Below are 21,636 nucleotides of genomic sequence, written 5' to 3'. Positions count from 1 at the left end.
TTCACTTAAGAATTTCTAAAACCCAATCAATGTTTTTTAAACAACAGAGGGGTTACCATGAGTGATGAGACATGGCTAGTTGTATGCCAACATGCTGTCGATGTTTTAGGCCTCTTTCCCGTTGAATCAGTGACTCTTGTTTTCTCCCACAGACATGGGGAAGGACCAGCTGATCACTGGCAAACAGGTGATGGAGATTAGACACACTTTGAAGGAGTGCCGTGCATTAACAGACGAGATCTGTACCAAGGGACACACGGTGCAGCTCAGAGTGAGGAATGAACACTGGAAACGAGCCAATGGTAAGATACTTAGCTTCACCAACTAGGAAGCAGTCTTAATTTCCTCTCCCACAATAATCCATAGGGGAGAGTTTTCTCCCCGTTGGGGGGGGGTGTTGTTGGGCAGGGACATTCGGGCATGCAGCTGATTGCCCCCCCCCAGTCAGCTGGGTGCTGCCATTTTACATGGGCGGGCCAATTAAGGTCCGCCCAGTGTGACACACGCCCAGAAGCACTGTGCGCTCCCTGTGCAGGCGGGGAGGGGGTGGGGGGGGTTTGCCTGAGTTGGGAGTGTGCTCTTTCGTGCACGCGCGGGAAAGAACGCAGCAATCTCTCTGAGGTGCAGAGGGGCCTCGGAGATTAGTTTTAAGTTTAAACAGTTTAATAATGTATTGAAAAATTTTTATGACATGTCTCCTCATGTGAAACTGACACATGAACTGGGACGTGTGCATTAATTTTAATAAAAAATTGTCTGAAAATTTTAAATCCTTCATGAAACCTCATCCTGCCAGTGGATGAGGTTCCATGAAAAATGCAAAGGCCGCCTGGGGTCTTAGCCTGCCCACCAACTTTAAGGTTGGACAGGCAGCTCAGCTGATTGCTTTAATTGCTTTTTAACAGGCCTTAATCGGCCTTTGACAGGATGCACGCCCGACGCCACCCCACATCATTTAATGCCTCAGTGAGCGGGCCCCTCGCTCACTCGCCAAGCCAAAGATTCTGCCCATAAGGTAATGCGAAAATACCCCGGGGTTCTCTTCATTGCATTTTACGTTATACATCCTCATTTTGTTAGGTTTTAATGTTCTTCCCTTGTGCAGCTTCAATACAACTATTTTGTAGGCAAGATCATTCTTGGAGCCAATACCTGACCTGTTCATTACTGATGACCTCAGGCTCTGCTCTGCTGCTGGGATATTTAACCTGAACTCTATTGTTAACCCATTACTCGAGTGCTCCGTTTCTAGCAAACCACCTCAATGAGTAACCCCACCACCCTGCCCTCACTACTTCAATAACCCCCCCACCTCATCTGATTAGTGACAGTACTGCTATTTGATGCTTCTCAGACAAGTCTCCTCCTGTATTTTGTGAGTAGACAGACGAACACCATGACATAAACAATAAGATCTGTTCACTTAAATAAAAAACAAAAAGTGCTGGAAAAATTCAGTAGGTCAGGCAACATCTGTAGAGAGAAATAGAGTTAACATTTCAGGTCAAGTGATTTTTCCATCAGAACCAAAGAATAAACTATCTCTCGACCTGGAATGTTGGCCAGGATTTTCCGGGTCTGCTAGCGGCAGGAATCGTCGCAGGCAGGACAGAAAAATTTAACGGACCAGCAAAGAGTATGTTGAGTTCAAGTGGTACTGGAAAATCCTGGCTGTTAACTCCGTTTCTCTCCACAGATGCTGCCTAACCTGCTAAGTTTTTCCAGCAATATTTGTTTTTTTATTTCAGATTTCCAGCATCTGCAGTATTTTGCTTTTATATTAAAGATTATCCATTTGTCTAGGGCAGTGTTGTCCCTGCTGGACTGAGACTAACAAAAAGACTTGCGTTTATATAGTGCCTTTCGTTGCCACCAGACATCTCAAAGTGCTTTGCAAACAAGGAAGTCCTTTTGAAGTGTAATCACTACTATAATGTAGGAAACGCAGCAGCGAACAATCAGCAATGTGATAATGATCATAACTCCATTAGATTCAAGGTTGTTATGGAAAAAGACAAGGATGGGCCAGAAATCAGAGTCCTAAATTGGGGGAAGATCGATTTTAATAAGATCAGATATGATTTGGCCAGAGTGAGCTGGGAGCAGCTACTTCTTGGTAATTCTGCGTCAGAGCTGTGGGACTCATTCAAGAAGGAAATAGGGAGGGTACAGGGCCAACATATTCTAGTAAAGACAAAGGGTGGGACCAACAAATCCAGGAACTCTGGATGTTGACGGATATACAGGATTGGATAAAGAGAAAAAGGGAGGCTTATGGCAGATACCGAGGGCTCAAAACAACAGAAGCCCTAGAGGAGCGGAGAATGTGTAGGGGGGAAACTTAAAAAGGAAATTAGGAGAGCAAAAAGGGGGCATGAAAATACATTGGCAGGTAAAATAAAGGAAAATCCAAAGTTATTTTACAAATACATTTAAGAGTAGGAGGATAACTAGGGAAAGAGTAGGGCCCATTAAGGACCATAGTAGTAATTTGTGTGTGGAGCCGGAAGACGTAGGTAGGGTTCTAAATGAATACTTTGTGTCAGTGTTCACAAGTGAGAGGGACAACGTGGGTATGGAAATCAGGCAGAAGGACTGTGATATAATTAAAGAAATTAGCATTGAAAGGCAGGAGGTTCTAAGTGGTCTGGCAGGCTTAAAAGTAGATAAATCTCCAGGCCCGGAGGAAATGTATCCCAGGCTGTTGAGTGAGGCAAGGGAAGAGATAGCAAGGGCGCTGGCAATAATTTTCAATACCTCTCTGGCCACAGGAAAGGTGCCAGAGGACTGGAGGACAGCCAATGTGGTACCGTTATTCATAAAGGGAGGAAGAGATAAACCAGGAAACTACAGGCCAGTCAGTCTAACCTCAGTGGTAGGGAAACTATTGGAAGCAATTCTGAGGGACAGAATTAATCTACACTTGGAGAGGCAGGGATTAATCAAGGACAGTCAGCATGGTTTTGTTATGGGGAGGTCATGTCTAACCAATTTGATTGAATTTTTCGAAGACGTGACCAGGTGTGTAGATGAGGGCAATGCATTTGACGTAGTCTACTTGGACTCCAGCAAGGCTTTTGATAAGGTCCCACATGGGAGACTGATACCGAAGGTAAGAGGCCATGGGATCCAAGGCAATTTGGCAAATTGGATCCAGAATTGGTTGAGTGGCAGGAAGCAGAGGGTGATGGTCCAGGGGTGTTTTTGTGACTGGATGCCTGTGTCCAGAGGCGTTCCAAGGGGGTCCCTTGCTGCTTGTGGCATATATAAACGACTTAGACTTGAATGTAGGAGGGTTGATCAGTAAGTTCGCGGATGACATGAATATTGGTGGGATGGTAAATAGTGAGGAGGATAGCCTTAGATTACAGGAGGATATAGACAGGCAAGTCAGCTGGGCTGATCAGTGGCAAATGGAATTTAATCCGGGTAAGTGTGAGGTGATGCACTTGGGCAGGACAAACAAGGCACGGGAATACACAATGAATGGTAGGACCCTGGGAAGTACCAAGGATTAGAGGGACCTTGGTGTGCATGTACACCGGTCCCTTAAGGTAGCGGGACAGGTAGATAAGGTGGTTAAGAAGACATATGGGATACTTGCTTTCATTAGCTGAGGCACAGAATATAAGAACAGGGAGGTTATGTTGGAACTGTATAAAATGCTGGTCAGGCCACAGCTAAAGTATTGCGTGCAGTTCTGGAATCCGCATTATAGGAAGGATGTGATTGCACTAGAGAGAGTGCAGAGGAGATTTACCAGGATGTTGCTTGGGCTGGAGAGTTTTAGTTATGAGGAGAGAATGGATAGACTGGGGTTATTTTCCCTGGAGCAAAGGAGATTGAGGGGGGACATGATTGAGGTGTATAAAATTATGAGGGGCATAGATAGGGTAGACAGGAAGGAACTTTTCCCCTTGGTGGAGGGATCAATAACCAGGGGGCATAGATTTAAGGTAAGGGGCAGGAGGTTTAGAGGGGATGTGAGGAAGAATTTTTTCACCCTGAAAGGGTGGTAGAGGCAGAAACCCTCATAACATTTAAGAAGTATTTGGATGCGCACTTGCGATGCCATGGCATACAATGCCACGGGCCTATGCTGGAAAATGGGATTTGAATAGTTAGGTACTTGTTTGGCGCAGACTCGATGGGCCAAAGGGCCTTTTTTCTGTGATGTAGACCTCTTTATTATAATCTATTCTTGTGAAGTGGCTTGAGGGATATATATTGGCCAGAATACCAGGAATAACTCCACTGTGTTTCTTCATAATAGTGACATGGGATCCTTAACATCCACCAAAGAAGGTAGACAGGGCCTCTGTTTAATATCACATCCAAAAGTCAGATACCAGTACTGCACAGGAGTGTCAGCCTAGATTTTGTGCTGAAATCCTGGAGTAGGACTTGAACCCACAACCTTCTGACTCAGAGGCTGAGGCTAGAGTGCAACTAACTGAGTCAAGGCTGACATGCAATCAAATGGGTTGCTTCGCCCTGGATGGTATTGAGCTTCTTGAGTGTTGAAGCTGTAGAGTGTATCCCATCACACTCCTGGCTTGTGCCTTGTAGGTGGTAGCACCTTGTCACATATAATATTTTAAAAATTAGGTTTTGAAACAACCTTAGATTATAATTCTTATTATAAACCTCAGGCTTATTAACATCTTTAGAAACATGAAGGACAGGAGTAGGCCAATAAGCCCCTCAGGCCTGCTCTGCCATTTGATTAGATCATGGCCGATTTGAGCCTTAAATCCATTTACCTTTCTTACCTCCATATTCCCTCAATATCCTTCCCTAACAAAAGTCTATTTATCTCCAGGTTGAAAGCTTCCCGGCATCCACAGTCTTTTGCAGGGAGAGAGTTTCAAATTCCTACTACACTGTATATGGAAAAATATTTCCAGATTTCACATCTGAATGACCTAGCTCTAATTTTTGATTCCCTGACCCCTGTATCTACCCAATCAAATCCTTTTAACATTCTAAGCACTTTGATCGGATCACCCTCAACCTTCTAAAACCTAGGAAATACAAGCTAAGTTTATGCAACCTGTCTTCATAATTGAACCTGCTAGGCCATGGTATCATTCTGGTGAATCTGAGCTGTACCGCTCCAAGGCCAGTCTATCCTCCCTGAGGAGTAGTGCCCAGAACTTCATGCGGTATTCCAGATTGAGGTTCTGTACTATTCCAGGGACTCTTGATCCACTTCGCTCTACTTCAGATCGGCTAGAGCTCTGAGTCTAAATTGAGGTGGCATTTACAATGACGACAATATTGGTACTATACTAAACTGTTTTACACTAACAACAGTTATAGTGTGAACGCTTCCTGACTTCCCCTTACAATGAATACTGTGGGGAGGGGTAAGCTGCCAGTTTTGGTTAGTTGTAAGTTAAACTATATCATGGGGCATGGGAGAAATGTCCCTAAAAAGTCCATCAAAGTATATGCTGCTAAACCTGTGGTAGTGCCCCAGGCATTCTGTGAACATTTCCTAACATTGAGAGCTTAAACATTCCTGAAAATACCAGATACCTGGAAAACTCCCAGAAATGGTAATAGTTTTAAAGAGCAGAATTCCACATATGCCGCACATTCCAAAGAACAGATAAACAAGCAGTGAGTTAAATATTTTTAATATTTTTCAAACCTTTGCAGGGTCATGCTCATGATTTATCCTTTCACCTGAACCCTCTGTTAAATTCAAACCTGTAACTCATTTTCAGGTGTGCAACTGTTCAGTATATAGATCGCTGAACATCTTGATTATATTCCAGCTGGCTAATCAAACTTAGGTATGTGTAAATCATCAGAAGCCATGGATCAGCTTCCGGTACCTTGATGTTTAATTTGGTGATGCGTGTTTATGAGTGGTCAGGGATAGAAAGCAATCTCCTGCATTTACATCATTAAGTGTGGCATTGCCAAGGTAGTGTCAGAAGTATGGGTTTTCTTTATCGTGATTGTCGCTGACTCTTGATTCATGATCACTCATGCATAGGATGTTTGCTGTGTCCTCATTGACCTTGAGGTCACTGCTGCCTCCTGACATGTCAGGTTCTTTTGTTATGAAGGTCATGAACTTCTTGTAATATTGTGTGCAGTATCCACAGCAGTTGTTCCAAACTCACACCACTTGTTTGTGGAACCAAAGAAGAGTCATATTGGACTCGAAACATTAACTCTGTCTCTCTCCACAGATGCTGCCAAACCTGCTGAGTTTTTACAGCATTTTCTGTTTTTATTCCATCCTTAGCATCCTCAGTACTTTGCATGGAGTGTCTCACTACCTCTGCAACCTCCTGCAGCCCTACAACTCTCTGAGTTCACTCAAATCCTGGCCTCTTGAGCATCGCTGATTTTTATTGATCAGCCATTGGTGGCTGTGTCTTCAGCTGCCTAGGACCTAAATTCTGGAACTCCCTCCATAAACCTCACTGCCTCTTTATCTCTGCTTCTTCATTGAAACCTATCTCTTTGGTCAAGCTTTGGTCATCTGTCCTAATATTTCCTTATGTTGCTTAGTGTCAAATTCTGTCTGATAATCCTGTAAAGCACCTCAAGGCATTTTATTACATTAAATACGTTAAATCAATGCAGGCTGTTAAGGTTGTACATCATTCCTTGGGGAAAAGCAAGTTTGTAGAATTCCAGTTGCTTCAAATGTCCCTTCCTCCACCAATCCCTAGTGAACAGGAGGTCAGCGTCACCATATTCTGATATATAACAGGTGAAGGTTTGCCTAATGCTTTTCTTGGTGCCATTTCCAGAACTGCCTGAGAGAAGGATCGTTCACTTTCCTTGTGGCGTGAGGGTGGAGTTAAGCTGCAGCGCCATATTCTCCAATGTAATGATCGTTTATGCCAACATCAAGGCGAGACCTTCGCAGGTGGCCGAGTGCAAAGTTTCCCTTTGGAAACCAGAGGTGAGTCACTGTAACGCATGGCCTGAGGCTGAAGTTTCTGTCCACTGCTTCAACATTGTCAGTATCTTGCACCGAGTTGGAGGAACATTTAAGAACAGACAAATTGCACTAGTGCAGCTGAATAATGTCTTGAGTAAAATAATAATTAATTCTGTTTGTGACAAATTCTTGCTTTCACCAATACAGAGCTTGTCAGATTATCCATGTCTTCAATCACTAATCATCTTGTGTGAAAACACATTGAGGACTGAGGTGATGTTGGGAAGAATTGTTCTGGTTGTTGTGAGAGGCATCTGTTACTTTGCTTTTGAATGACTTATGATATTGCTGCACATAGCAACCAGAGCAGTTAATCCTCAGTGTGTGGGTGAGTCTTTACCCCCTAGCCAGTGTGTGGGGTGTAGAATGTGATTCCCTCACCCCCAGAGTGTGGGTTATAGGATGTGATTTTCTCTTCCCCAGTGTGCGGTATATAGAATGCGATTTCCTCTCCCCCAAGGTGCAGGGGAAAGGATGTGATTTTTCTCTAACCCAGTGTGTGGGGTGCAGGATGTGATTCCCTCTCCCCCAGTGTGTGGGGTGCAGGATGTGATTCCCTCTCCCCCGAGGTGCAGGGTAAAGGATGTGATTTTTCTCTAACCCAGTGTGAGGGGTGCAGGATGTGATTCCCTCTCCCCCAAGGTGCAGGGTAAAGGATGTGATTCCCTCTTCCCCAGAGTGTGGGGTACAGGATGTGATTTCCCCATCCCCCAGTGTGTGGAGTACAGGATGTGATTTTCCTCTCCCCCCAGTTTGTGGGGTAGCGGATGTGGTTTTCCTCTTCCCCAGTGTGTGGGGCACAGGATGCCAAGTTCATAAAATGTATATCTGGATAAGACAGCTCGCCCTGGAAGGACAACTGATACCCCTGTTCTAACTGACACCAACTGGTCAGGGATACAATTATATATGGCAACTACCAAATTCCTTCAGCCATCACATGCCTTGGAGGTCATAAGCAGAGGACAAAGATTGACATAAACCTTCTAAGTAACCTTGTGACTAGGCAGTATATTGCAGAGTGGATTGTGGTATGTACTTTTTGACAGTCACAAGCTGCCAAGTCAACATCCATTAGAGCGTAAACTCATTCCTCTTGAGCAATGGTCAATTTGGCGTCAAAAGCATGGCCATGGACCCAGTTGGTAAACATGTTTTTTTTTCTAGCCAGTGCTGGCTTTATGGCTCACCAGAACGTACAGGGTAGGAATGCTTTTTGTTTAAGCTGCTCCTCCGCTGTCCAAATGGAAAGGTATGATGATGTATTTTTTTGCTATCAAAATGTATATTCAATTGTTTTGCCTCCTTAGCACCCACTATTTCAGGGTTTCCTTCCCTCCTTGGCTGATGGAGGCTTTTGGAAAGGGCTGCCAGTGGCCTGGAGTAATTCGGTTCACAATAGCAGAGCCTGACAATTTGGACTGACAATGGGATCTAACCTAGAGGATTCAGTCATGCTAAAGTCACTGCTGGATGGGTCCTGCAACCTAGGAAATGTCTGTGGGTCCTGCAACCTAGGAAATGGCTGTGGTATAGAGGCATGTTTATGGAACAAACAGAAAAATAAAGAAGCTGGGCTGAGTGATAAATAAACTCTAGATGCTTTTTTCTTTACAATTTTGGCATACATTGAGATGTATTAGATGATTGGTACCTTTTTATTTTGCTGCAGGAGTTGGCAGATGCCTGTTCAGACGTCGATGGAGAATCATCCCAAATCGACTCCCTGCTGTCTTCTCTCAATGATGACCAGCAGTCAGACACTACACTGAAACTGTGCGGCCTGCATAAACTGAAGGTAACAAAAAATAAACATTGCATTTAAAAAGCACCTTTCACAATCTCAGTACTTCCCAAAGCACTTTACAGCCAATTAAATGATTTTTAAAGTGTAGTCACTGTTGTAATGCAGGAAAACGAGAGTCAATTTGCACACAGCTAACTCCCACAAACAGAAATGTGGCAATGACCAGATAATCTGTGTTTGTGATGTTGGTTGAGGGATAATTATTGGCCAGGACACCAGAAGAACTCCCTGGCTTGTTTTCAAAATCTCAAGGGCAATTAGGGATGGGCAATAAATGCTGGCCTAGCCAGCCCATATCCCATGAATGAATAAAAAAAAATAGAATTGGATCTTTTCCATCCACCGGAGAGAACAGATGGAACCTTTATTTGAGGTCTCATTGAAATGACGGTTCCTCTGACAATGCAGCACTGCCTAGATACTGGAGTATTAGCCTCAATTATATGCTCAATTCTCAGACACCAGGTGGCACAGACTCCAGTTGAAGCCACTGAACGGTTCTGAATATGGTTCTCTGCTTGTCTTGCCAGGCCAGAAGTTTCAGTTTGTGTGCCAAACAGCAGTGTGTTGTCAGAATGCTCTTTCAATATCCATTCCTAGATGAGCTGCAACTTCTTCTAGTTAAACTTCGGGAAGACAGAATTCATTGTCTTTACCTCCTGCCACAAACTCTGTACCCTCAGCACCAATTGCATCCTCGTCTCTAGCCACTGTCTCAGGCTGAATCAGACTGTTAGCAGTCTCAACAAACTATTTGACCCTGGCCACATCTCTGATGCTATATCCCCGCCATCACAAAACTACCCACTTTCAATTCTGTGGGCAAAAACAGAAAATGCTGGAAAATCTCAGCAGGTCCGATAGCTTCACTGGATAGAGAAAAACTAAGTTAACGTTTCGAGTCCGGATGATCCTTCTTTAGAGCTCTCCAGCATTTTCTGTTTTTGTTTCATATTTCCAGCATCAGTAGTAGAATTGCCCAACTTGGCCCCTGCTTCTGCCCATCAGCTGAGGACCCCTTATCCATGCCTTTGCCACCTTTTGTGCTTACCAACCTACTTTGTCAGCCCGGCCTCCAACGCCACAGATTTAAAATTCTTATCCTCGTGTTTAAATCCCTTCAAGACCTTGCCATGCCTATCTCTGTGATCTCCAGCCCTACAACCCTTGAAGAATTCTCAAATCCGGCCCTCTAAACCCTTTACCCCCACAGTCCCCCATCCATTAGTAGTTGTGACTTCAACTCCCTGGGCCCTGTGCTCTAGAATTCCCTCCCTAAATGTCTTCAATGGGGGCTTGTAGCGCAGTGGATAACATCCCTGCCTCTGAGCCAAAGGCTCCAAGTTCAAGTTGCACTTCCGGACTTGATGGTCAAGGAAGATGCCTTCATAATGCACCCAAAAAGGTTGACTATCAACTTGTAAATTCTTCCAATACAAGCCAATGGCAGGCAGTAAGAGTGGGTGAGATTCCTGGTGAGCCATGTGATGGAAAGAATGTACCATCACTATCCATACTTCCATGCGTGTAAAAGTGTACGTAGTCACAGCACTTCAGACTATGGGGGAGCCAGTTGGCTGGGCTGCCAGTGTGGATCAGATAGGTGCCAACAGGTGCATGGGGTTCGATCTCCATTCCAGCTGGAATGGATTCGGGACCTGCCTCCTTGCCCTACCACGGTGGCGCTGTGGGTTAGACCTGCCTTCGGGCAGCGAACTGAAGAAGCCCCTCCACATCTTTCTTCTTCTTTAAGACCCTCTTAAACACTGTCCTTTCTTACCAAGCTTCTAATCATCCCTCCTAATAGCATTTCCTCCGCGTTACTACTGCTTTTTGCTGTGGAACATTTTTCTACATCAAAGGCACTATAATCAATTCAAGTTGTATACTTGATGACGTACACTTCGAGCACTTGTAGTTTTCCCGTTTAACTTTTACCCATAGGTCAGTCGACCTTAAGTATGCAAGGTCAGCCGGGTGTCAGACATGACCTGTCCATCCTACTGTTGCTCACATTACCAGTTAAACCAACCAATAGGGGCAATGAATGAACAGCTACAATCTGTTGAGCCCATATTCATGGTGGGTTTAAAGGAAGACACCAGCCTTCCTACAGAATATTTCCAACAAAACTAAGGGGATGGTGTGGTGGTATTGTCACTGGACTGGACTAGTAATCCAGAGACCCAGGGGAATGCTCTGGAGACCTGGGTTCGAATCCCAGATGGTGGAATTTGAATTCAATAAAAATCTGGAATTAAAAGTCTAATGATGACCATGAAACCATTGTCGATTGTTGAAAAAACCCATCTGGTTCATTAATATCCTTTAGGGAAAGAAATCTGCTGTCCTTACCTGGTCTGGCCTACATGTGACTCCAGACCCACAGCAATGTGGTTGACTCTTAAATGCCCAATATCAAACCACTACAAAGTCTGCAAAAAGGAATGAAACAGGATGGACCACCCAGCATTGATCTAGGCACCAGAAATGACAACTCAGCCCTGTTGACCCTGCAAAGTCCTCCTTATTAACATCTGGGGGCTAGTGCCAAAATTGGGAGAGCTGTCTCACAGACTGACATAGCCATCTTCACGGAATCATATCTTAGAGATAATGTCCCAGAGACCACCATCACCATCCCTGGGTATGTTCTGTACGGGTATGGCAGGACAGACCCAGCAGAGGTGGCAGCACAGTAGTATACAGTGGCGAGGGTGTTGCCATGGGAGTTCTCAACATCGACTCTGGACCCCATAAAGTCTCATGGCATCAGGTCAAACATGGGCAAGGAAACCTCCTGCTGATTATCATGTACCCGCCCTCCCTCAGCTGATGAGTCAGTGCTCTTCCATGTTGATTATCACTTGGAGGGAGCACTGAGGGAGGCAAGGATGCAGATTGTACTCTGGGTGAGGAACTTTAATGTCCATCACCAAGGGTGACTTGGTAGCAGCACTACTAGACCGAGCTGGCCGAGTCCTAAATGACACAGCTGCTAGACTGGGTATGCGGCAAGTGGTGAGGGAACCAACAAGAGGGAAAAACACACTTGACCTCATCCTCACCAACCTGCCTGACGCAGATGCATCTGTCCATGACAGTATCGGCAGGAGTGCCTCGTGGAGATAAAGTCTCGCCTTCACATTGAGGATACCCTCCATCGTGTTGTGTGACACTACCACCGTGCTAAATGGGATGGATTTTGAACAGATCTAGCAATTCGAGACTAGTTATCCATGAGGCCATGAGGCATCCATCAGCAGCAGCAGAATTGGATTTGGACACAATCTGTAACCTCACCGACATATCCCCCACTCTACCATTACCATCAAGCCAGGGGATCAACCCTGGTTCAATGAAGAGTGCAGGAGGGTATGCCAGGAGTAGCACCAGGCATACCTAAAAATGAGGTGTCAACCTGGTGAAGCTATAACACAGGACTATTGCATGCCCAACAGAATAAGCAGCAAGTGATAGACAGAGCTAAGTGATCCCATAACCAACAGATCAAATCGAAGCTCTGCAGTCCTGCCACATCCAGTTGTGAATAGTGGTGGACAATTAAACAACTCACTGGAGGAGGAGGCTCCACAAATATCCCCATCCTCAATGGTGGAGGAGCCTAGCACATCAGTGCAAAAGATAAGGCTGAAGCATTTGCAACAATCTTCAGCCAGAAGTGCCGAGTGGATGACCCATCTTGGCATCCTCCGGAGGTCTCCAGCATCACAGATGCCAGTCTTCGGCCAGTTCGATTCACTCCACGTGATATCAAGAAATGGCTGAAGGCACTTGATACTGCAGAGTGCTCAGCAATAACCTGCTCACTGATACCCAGTTTGGATTCTGCCAGGGCCACTCAGCTCCTGACCTCATTACAGTCTTGGTTCGAACATGGACAAAAGAGCTGAACTACCGGGATGAGGTGAGAATGACTGCCCTTGAAATCAAGGCAGCATTTGACCGAGTGTGGCAGCAAGGAGCCACAGCAAAACTGGAGTCAATGGGAATCGGGTGGGAAAACTCTCCACTGGTTGGAGTCATACCTAGTACAAAGGAAAATGGTTGTGGTTGTTGGAGGTCAGTCATCTCAGCTCCAGGACATCATTGCAGGAGTTCCTCAGGATAGTGTCCTCGGCCCAACCATCTTCAGCTGCTTCATCAATGCCCTTCCTTCCATCATAAGGTCAGAAGTGAGGATGTTCACTGGTGATTGCACAATGTTCAGCACCATTTGCGACTTCTCAGATACTCAAGTAGTGCATGTCCAAATGCAGCAAGACCTGGACAACATCCAGGTTTGGGCTGGCAAGCGGCAAGTAACATTCACGCCACACAAGTGCCAGGAAATGACCATCTCCAACAAGAAAGAATCTAACCGTCGCCCCTTGACATTCAATGGCATTGCCATCACTGTATCCCCCACTATCAACATCCTGGGGGTTACCATTTGACCAGAAACCGAACTGGACTAGCCATACAAATACTGTGACTACTACAGCATGTCAGAGGCTAGGAATCCTGCAACGAGTAACTCACCTCCTGATTTCCCAAAGCCTTTCCACCATCTACAAGGCACAAGTCAGGAGTGTGATGGAAATACTCCCCACTTGCCTGGATGAGGGCATCTCCCACAACACTCAAGAAGCTTGACACCATCCAGGACAAAGCAGCCCGTTTGATTGGCATCCCATCCACAAACATTCACTCCCTCCACCGACACACAGTAGCAGCAATGTGTACCATCTACAAGATGCACTACAGGAATTCACCAAGGCTCCTTAGACAGCACCTTCCAAACCCATGATCACTACCATCCAGAAGGACAAGAGCAGCAGATAGATGGGAACACCTCCACCTGGAAGTTCCCCTCCAAGTTACTCCCCATCCTGACTTGGAAATATATCGCCATTCCTTCACTGTCGCTGGGTCAAAATGCTGGAGCTCCCTCCTTAAAAGCACTGTGGGTGTACCAATACCACATGCACTGCAGTGGTTGAAGAAGGCAGCTCACCACCAGCTTCTCAAGGGCAACTAGGGATTGGTTAATAAATGCTGGTCCAGCCAGCAAAGCCCACATCCTATGAATGAATTAAAAAAAAGCATTTTCACATTGGGTAGCAGAAATCTGCAAGTCACTTCCTCCAAAAATGTTTGGGGTCAATCGAAGCTTTCAAGGCTGGGATCTTGTTGTTAGGCAAGGTAAATGGGATTGAGGTACAAATCAGCCGTGATCCAATTGAATGGTGTTGCAGGCCAGAGAGGCTGAATGTCCTCCTCCTGCTCCTTCATTCATAATATCCAGAAATAAAGGAGTTGATTTGCACAAGCTCCTCCTTTATCCTCCACTTTATGTCCAAAAGTCCTGCATTTTTCTGAGCTGCATACCATGGCAATCAATGTTCTTATGAGTTTTCTTCAATATCCAGACTCTGGCAGACATGGTTGATAACAGTGGCACGAGTGACACTGGTGCATTTGATAGTTTATGCTAACCTGCCACCATTACTTGGCTCAGAGTGCTGTGACCTCTCTGACTTTTACCATCATTGCTCCTGCTGCAGCTAATTATGTTTCTATTCAGTAGAACACTCGATATGTTTGTTGGTAGACAGTAACCCACAAAAGCGGTCTGTCCGCAAGAATGACCCAAACCTCCCTGTCGCTTGCCATTTTAACACTCCACCCTGCTCTCTTGCCCACATGTCTGTCCTTGGCTTGCTGCATTGTTCCAGTGAAGCCCAACGCAAACTGGAGGAACAACACCTCATCTTCCGACTAGGCACTTTACAGCCTTCTGGACTGAATATTGAATTCATCAACTTTAGGTCTTGAGCTCCCTCCCCCATCCCCACCCCCTTTCTGTTTCCCCCTTCCTTTTTTTTCCAATAAATTATATAGATTTTTCTTTTCCCACCTATTTCCATTATTTTTAAATATTTTAAAATCTTTTATGCTCTCCCCACCCCCACTAGAGCTATACCTTGAGTGCCCTACCATCCATTCTTAATTAGCACATTCGTTTAGATAATATCACCAACTTTAACACCTATGTGTTCTTTTGTTCTATTGTTGTTGACATCTTTTGATGATCTGCTTCTATCACTGCTTGTTTGTCCCTACAACCACACCCCCCTTCCACTTCTCTCTCTCTCTCCGCCCCCCCCCCCCACACACCTTAAACCAGCTTATATTTCAACTCTTTCTTGGACTCGAACTCAAGTTCTTTCGAAGGGTCATGAGGACTCGAAACGTCAACTCTTTTCTTCTCCGCCGATGCTGCCAGACCTGCTGAGTTTTTCCAGGTAATTCTGGTTTTGTTTTACCCACAAAAGAATGGTATTTTGAGCTTTAGCCATCCTGAATTAACTAAGAGCATGGGAAGAGAAGGAGGCTATTTAGTGCCTCATGCCTATTCCAATATTCAGCTAGATCATGGCTGATTTGTAAGGACAGCAGATTTCCTTCCCTAAAGTGAACCAGAGGGGTTTATACGACAATAGATAGTTTCATGGTCACTATTACTGAGACTAGCTTGAGATTGCAGATTTATTGATTGAATTTAAATTCCTCCGGCTGCCGCAGTAGGATTTAAACCCATGTCCTCAGAGCGTTAGCCTGGGCCTCAGTGACATTACCAGTGCACCATTACATGCTTTCTCAGAAGCCGATGATTTTCCTTTAGCACGTTTTTGTTCAGTATGTCATTTTTCAGAACACATTAGGAGTGTTACAGGGGATATCTGTATGTTGCCCAAAATGGAAAACAAAGCTGTTGCTCTTGGGAACTCTTCTTAATACCCGTTTCTGTTTCTACAGCAACCTTTGGTCCTACGGGTGACCCTACAGTGCCGGTATTTTAAGGAAAAGCCAAAGATGGAAGAAACAACAGTAGTGAACTTGGGGCACCCCTTGGTGGCACAGCTGGAGCTATACAGGACAATGCCCACTGCTCATGTGGAAGGGGACACCACCAGCACTAACCAAGACTGTGCCCTGGCACCCAACAGCACCGTCACAAAGGATAAGAGCAGGGCCTGCGGGTCAGGAACGTGGACGTATACTAATAATCAAGAGGTCAAGCCGTCGGCTCACCCGGCTGGATGGTTCAACCAACCAGAGGAAAATGACGAGAGCGATGTATCAAATGGGAATCGATAGCACGTTGAACTGAGCGGACAGATCAAGTTTTATTCAGAGTGTACTAAATATTATATATTTGTAGTTATGCACTCAATGGAAATGTTACACTTAGGTCAGATACTTATATTTTCAATAGGTTTGCTGGCAACTTCTCAGTTCCCAGGCTCGGTGATTAGTATTGGGAGGACTCGGTCCAATTTGTATGAAGTCATTGATAATTTGATTGTCAGTCTGCTGAATTTGCTTCTTGGAGCCAATCAAGTTGTTACTGCCATCCCAGAAATTACTGCTTATTTCTGGAATTAGATGGGTAGTTGTCCGGTGAGGTGCTTCACCTACAGACTGTGGCAGAGGACGCCCCATCGGTAGTGCCATCTCCAGTAGTTAACCCTCTCACGCCAACAGGATCTAGGCAAACCTAACCAAAGTCTGCCAGAAAGGGAATCTGATGCTTGGGTTAATGGCTTGTTTTGTGAATGCTTTCTGCCATTTGGAAATAACTGACCATCTCTTTGTTGTTGACAGCTTCTAAACAGTTAGCTTATTGACTTATGAAATCGATGAGACATTGCCAAGTCATCATAACTGGAGAATTAATAACTCTACTATTGCTTCATCTAACCTTGAACTATTAGTGGTATACACCTGGGGACACATTCTCATCCTCAGCTCTCCCAGTGGCCCTCTTGCCAATTTGAATGAAGGCAGGCACTTAGGGTGATCTTACACTGGCTGAATTTATACTCCAGTCACCTCCATTGACTGTTCCTCCCACTGACACCAATTCTAAAATTGCTGCTTATTTCTTGTGAACGTTCAAATAGTTGGAACCTAGTCAATACAAAATCTGATGCCTCCAATGTAGGAAGTGGTCATGTAAATATACCGTCAATGTGCGATGGAGCCAGCGGCAGGATTTCCTGCAGTAAGTAATTAGCCATAGTCCACAAAAGACTACAGATATCTCACTACATTAGAGACATACAATTGGTTATATATAGCTTGAGGGCATGTTGGCAGGAGGCAGGCCGCCATGAACTACCACAGCTGGTATGGGGATTGAACCCACGCTGTTGGAGTCATCCTGCTTATACTGTAGCCATTTAGCCAACTAAGCTAACCGACCCCCACATAGACAAGCTTTATAGATTGCTGAAGATAATCTGATCCTAACCTTGGACCTTAAAGTCTCAACATAATCACTGTTGCATCCTTTGCCAAGTTGGATGTTTCGGGTCACGCTATTACTTCTTTTTAATCACTTGCTTCGTTCCTAATGCTGAGCAGTCTGTCAATATAACTGACATCACATCTAAGGCTTCATGAAGGGGTAGTCGGGTTACTCCAGTTCATGATATTGCCATGTGTTTTGGAGAGTGGGACACTAAAGCAACCACATCATTCTGTTTGTCAACATGGTGTAAGTGCCCAATACTCATGGGCGAACTTTAACAATGAGTGTTGTTAAGTTTGGATGTATATACGCAATATCCTCACGGAAGCATTTCCCATCAAAGACACAGGATAAGGATGAACAGCATTTTTCTTCCATTATTGAAGGTGAAGCCAATTGGAATTGCTTTTTCCTGGCTGAGGTCATGTAACTCTGCGTAGTACTTAAGATCTGAAATGGAATCTGGGCAATTATTGTTCCATACTATACTCATTGGATAAACTCACTGAACCTAAGATGCATTTTTAAGACAGATTTTGCAAGGGCTTTGTTACTTGTTTCTGATGCCCATATATAGTCCTATGTGATGGAAAGTAATGCATTAATTATTGAATGTCAAGACCATAAAATGGTAGCGAACAATCCAAGGTGTTATTTAGGTCAGTATTCCAGAAGCTGTAGTTCTTCTTTATATCGATTGGTGATCAAATCATGTTTAAAAGTCTGATTCAGTTTTATTCTCTTGTTTATTTTCTGTTGAACGAGTTGTTAACTTTGTTTGTTCTAAGCTAATTTTCTTTTTTTTTATTCATTCATTGGATGTGGGCATCGCTGGCTAGGCCAGCATTTATTCACATCCCTAATTGCCCTTGAGAAGGTGGTGGTGAGCTGCCTTCTTGAACCACTGCAGTCCATGTGGTATAGGTACACCCACAGTGCTGTTAAGGAGGGAATTCCAGGATTTTGACCCAGTGATAGTGAAGGAATGTTCCAAGCCTTCAATGGTTTGTAATTGGGAGTGTTGTAAACAAGAGCTGTCTAATCACACTTCATACCATTGTTTATAAAAGAATTTTCTGTTTCTGATTATTGAGGCTGATGGCAGATCCCCTTACTGGAGAAGAGGAGGTAGGAGATAGGATTGGCAACTCTGTCTTTGAAGGAAATAGCACTATACATTACAGATCTTCAATTAGATGAGGAATTTACCTTGTACATGGAAAGAAGATGGCATTGTGCTTTGCAACACCCCCTCGGGAGCAGTTGGAACCCTACATTAAAATGTAGGGGTAGGTACTTGTTATGATTTGTCTGTCAGAGTTAATGAACAAAAAGCTGTGGGGTGAACTTCCTAATAGTTCCTGATGTGTGTTCCCAAAGAGTGAACCAAGTGCACTAGAGTTGAAAACGTTCTCCCGTAAATCCAATTGGCATTTGCTTGCTGCATTCAGTGAGCCAGACGTCAGTATTGTAAATGAGCACTAATTCCATGATACATTTTGGACACACATTCACACAAAGTCAGCTGTTTCTGGCAGAGTTTCTGGACTCTGTGGACTGGTGCTCAGTTTTTACACAATGTATTTAAACCATGTGTTGCAGTTTATAAAGAGAGCAGGTCATCCAGGCTCTGTGATGTGAGTCGAAGTTACATAGGTTTGCCTCTGCTGTTCTCTATATAGTAAGTTCCTCAGGACAGTGGAGGAAGACACCTAACAAAGACTCGATGTTTGTTCTACAGGGAAGGGAGGATAAATACAGTGACACTTGAGAGTCTCAACGTTAGTTAGTAGGAGAACCACATATACGGAAACCCCTTGAGCAGCATTGTGTTTTATGCGCTGCACATAATGGGGAAAAAATGCATTAAATAGATAATATTCAGAACACTGCTGATAGTGAGATATTGTGTGATACAGTGTGAGAGAAATCTGATTTTTCCGGTTACACCCCAGGTTGGAAAATTGCTGGTCAACATGATGTAGGACATTTTGATATTTTGCACAGCATCGGATTAGAAATGAAGTTTTAAAATGTCATCTAGTTCCAGGGTTAATCTGCTGAGAGCTGTGCAAATTTCATTGGCCAGAAGCTGATGCATTCTCCACGCGCTCTGGGATCTTTCTTTAGATTTTATTAGATTGTATTTATTTTTGCGTGGATATTATTTTTGGTGATGATTAAAGTTCTTAAGCTACCAAAGTTCTCAAGAAGGCTGGACACCTGGCCTCAATTACAGTTCTCATTCCCTAGTTTTAGAGCACATGTTTGTAACTGGACCTTTTCTCTGCAAGAGCTGGTACCTTAACAAGATTTAAAAGGGTTAAATGGTGACAAAGAATTATTGAGAACTTTTACATTTTTTTTGTGACTAATATTTTGTTCTGATGGGGCTGTGGCAACAGGAGAGCCTCAGGGAACAACCTTGACTTTTGTGTGTCAATGAACAGCTGGTGATAGCAAGTTGGCAGGTTTTACAGCTCTCTCATTGAGGTCCCAATGGACAAGTGTACAGCAGCCTGTGAACTCTCATCTGTTTTATGCTATCTCACAAAGTCAAGACTTACCGCAGTGAGGTTAAACCGTCAGGTGTGAGGGAGTTGGCAAAGTTCAGTTACAGTAATCAACCGTGAGAGAACCAGCCCCCCCAAAGTATCAAGAGCTGAATTAGCACAACAGGTCATTTCTACCTAAATCCCCGGGGGAACATTAATGTAATCGGACCAGTTGTCATCTTTGAATTTCATGAAAATAAAAACAGCATGGATTGGTGCAAAAACAGAAAGTGCTGGAAAAATTCAGCAGGTCTAACAGCATCTACATTTAGAGAAAAACAAAGTTAATGTTTTGAGTCTATATGACCCTTCCTCAGAGCCATACAGGTCATATGGAGTCGAAACGTTAACTTTTCTCTCTCCACAGATGCTGACAGACCTGCTGAGTTTTTCCAGCATTTTCTGTTTTTGTTTCAGATTTCCAGCATCCGCAGTATTTTGCTTTTATCTTAGTATGAAGTGGAAATTGGCCAGCTGATCCAACATGTTGATTCCCCGTCAGGCAAGTTAGTTCAGATTTACCCTCACGGTTTCAGCTGGCAACTGTACCTTTCTGCTGACGTTATTCCAGCTCCCTCACATTTGTGAGCTTAATTATTTCATCTCCTTAACTCATCAGTACTCCTCTTCAAACAAAATGATTCCAGAAAATCATGGCCAAGTTAGTGATTATTCCTTTGGAACAATTACATTTATTTAAGGAATCCTGTTCAAGATTCCATTTTTAGTTCATCATCCCTCCCCATCTCTGTAACCTCCTCCAGCCTTACGATTCTCTTGTGAACACTGTTACTCCAGCTGTGGACTCTGGTGCATCTGCCCACTTTCTTCATAGCACCTCCACTGGTCATGCTTTCAACTTCCTGGTCTTTAAGCTCTTCTCATTCCTCTTTTAAGACATTCCTTTAAACTTACCTCTCCGACCAAGCTTTTGGTCATCTCTGCCAATAATGCCTTATGTAACTCAGTATTAAATCTATTTGTTTGATTACACTCTTGTGAACATTTTACTACATTTAGGTGCTATATAAATGCAAATTGTTGATATAAGTAGTCTGGTCCCAGCCTTTTAACTCAAGAATCTGCTTATGGTTTGTCAATAAAACCGTATTGTATACACATACTGTGATATAAACAATATTGATCAGGAACATCAGCTTCAAGCACTGGTCCATGCCGTCGCAGCGTTGGGAGATGCTACATTTGGGCCAAATCTTCCTCGGGCTAGGGAAGATAAAAGGGCAACCAGGGTTTTCTCTATTGACCCCTGTAAAAATGTGCCTGGGCATTCAGTGAGGCCAAGATATGGCATCGCTGTGATGGTCCCCAATGTCAAATAGTCAGCTAGCACATACATCGTTGTTTAAGCTCACATGTGAATTTTAACCACTTGAGTTGAGTTAGCAGAGGGCTTGTGAAACTGAATACCAGCAAATCAAGACATTGAAGAGAAGAGGAAGTGTGGGATGACTGTGCAGTATAAACACATCTATCTTATCTTTTATTTTATATTAAAATTGTCATTTGATACTAATATTTAAGTTTTACATGAAGTTGTTTTACTTTAAATGTAGTGTTATTTAATTAACTGAAATATAGAGTTGGGAATATTATATGATTTTTGTTCCAATAACACTGGAATATTAAATTGTGTCACTTCAGAACCTGGTTTTCTCTCATCTCATATGTTATAACGACGTGGAACTTCATATGACTCCGGATGTTGGTTTGACCTATCACACTGGGGAGAATCAGTCAGTGGATGGTGGTGGAATACAGCTGGTGGTAAGGCAGCCTACAGTTTTACCAGTCAATAGATGGAAAAGGCCTGAGCTCCTTATAGGTAGATAGGATCCTTTACAGGCCTGAGGCAGACAGGTTTACCTTCTCCTCAACAGAGGGTTACCATTCATGGACCTCATGTAGAATGGCATCCATTGTCATATTACAAATCAAGCGGGCTTCCCCAATTTTTTTTTTAAAA

General features: G+C 43.9%; 1 protein-coding gene across 4 annotated transcripts in view; it reads left to right on the top strand.

Moving 5' to 3' along the window:
- The window catches only part of malt3 (MALT paracaspase 3), a 118,010-nt gene extending 96,697 nt beyond the window's left edge, over positions 1-21,313 (top strand). For all 4 annotated transcript variants that reach the window (XM_041178601.1, XM_041178600.1, XM_041178599.1 and 1 more), the window contains 4 exons: positions 153-302; positions 6,777-6,931; positions 8,643-8,768; positions 15,600-21,313. In XM_041178601.1, coding sequence (XP_041034535.1) covers positions 153-302; positions 6,777-6,931; positions 8,643-8,768; positions 15,600-15,941 — 773 coding nt within the window. In that variant the 3' untranslated portion in view covers positions 15,942-21,313. The remainder of the gene's footprint in view (positions 1-152; positions 303-6,776; positions 6,932-8,642; positions 8,769-15,599) is intronic.
- The last annotated feature ends 323 nt before the right edge of the window (positions 21,314-21,636 follow it).

The sequence above is a fragment of the Carcharodon carcharias genome, chromosome 32 (genome assembly GCF_017639515.1).
Source record: "Carcharodon carcharias isolate sCarCar2 chromosome 32, sCarCar2.pri, whole genome shotgun sequence".
NCBI classification, from domain to species: Eukaryota; Metazoa; Chordata; class Chondrichthyes; order Lamniformes; family Lamnidae; genus Carcharodon; species Carcharodon carcharias.
The sequence above is the reverse complement of the archived record's forward strand: the minus strand, read 5'-3'. Positions and strand labels throughout refer to the sequence as shown.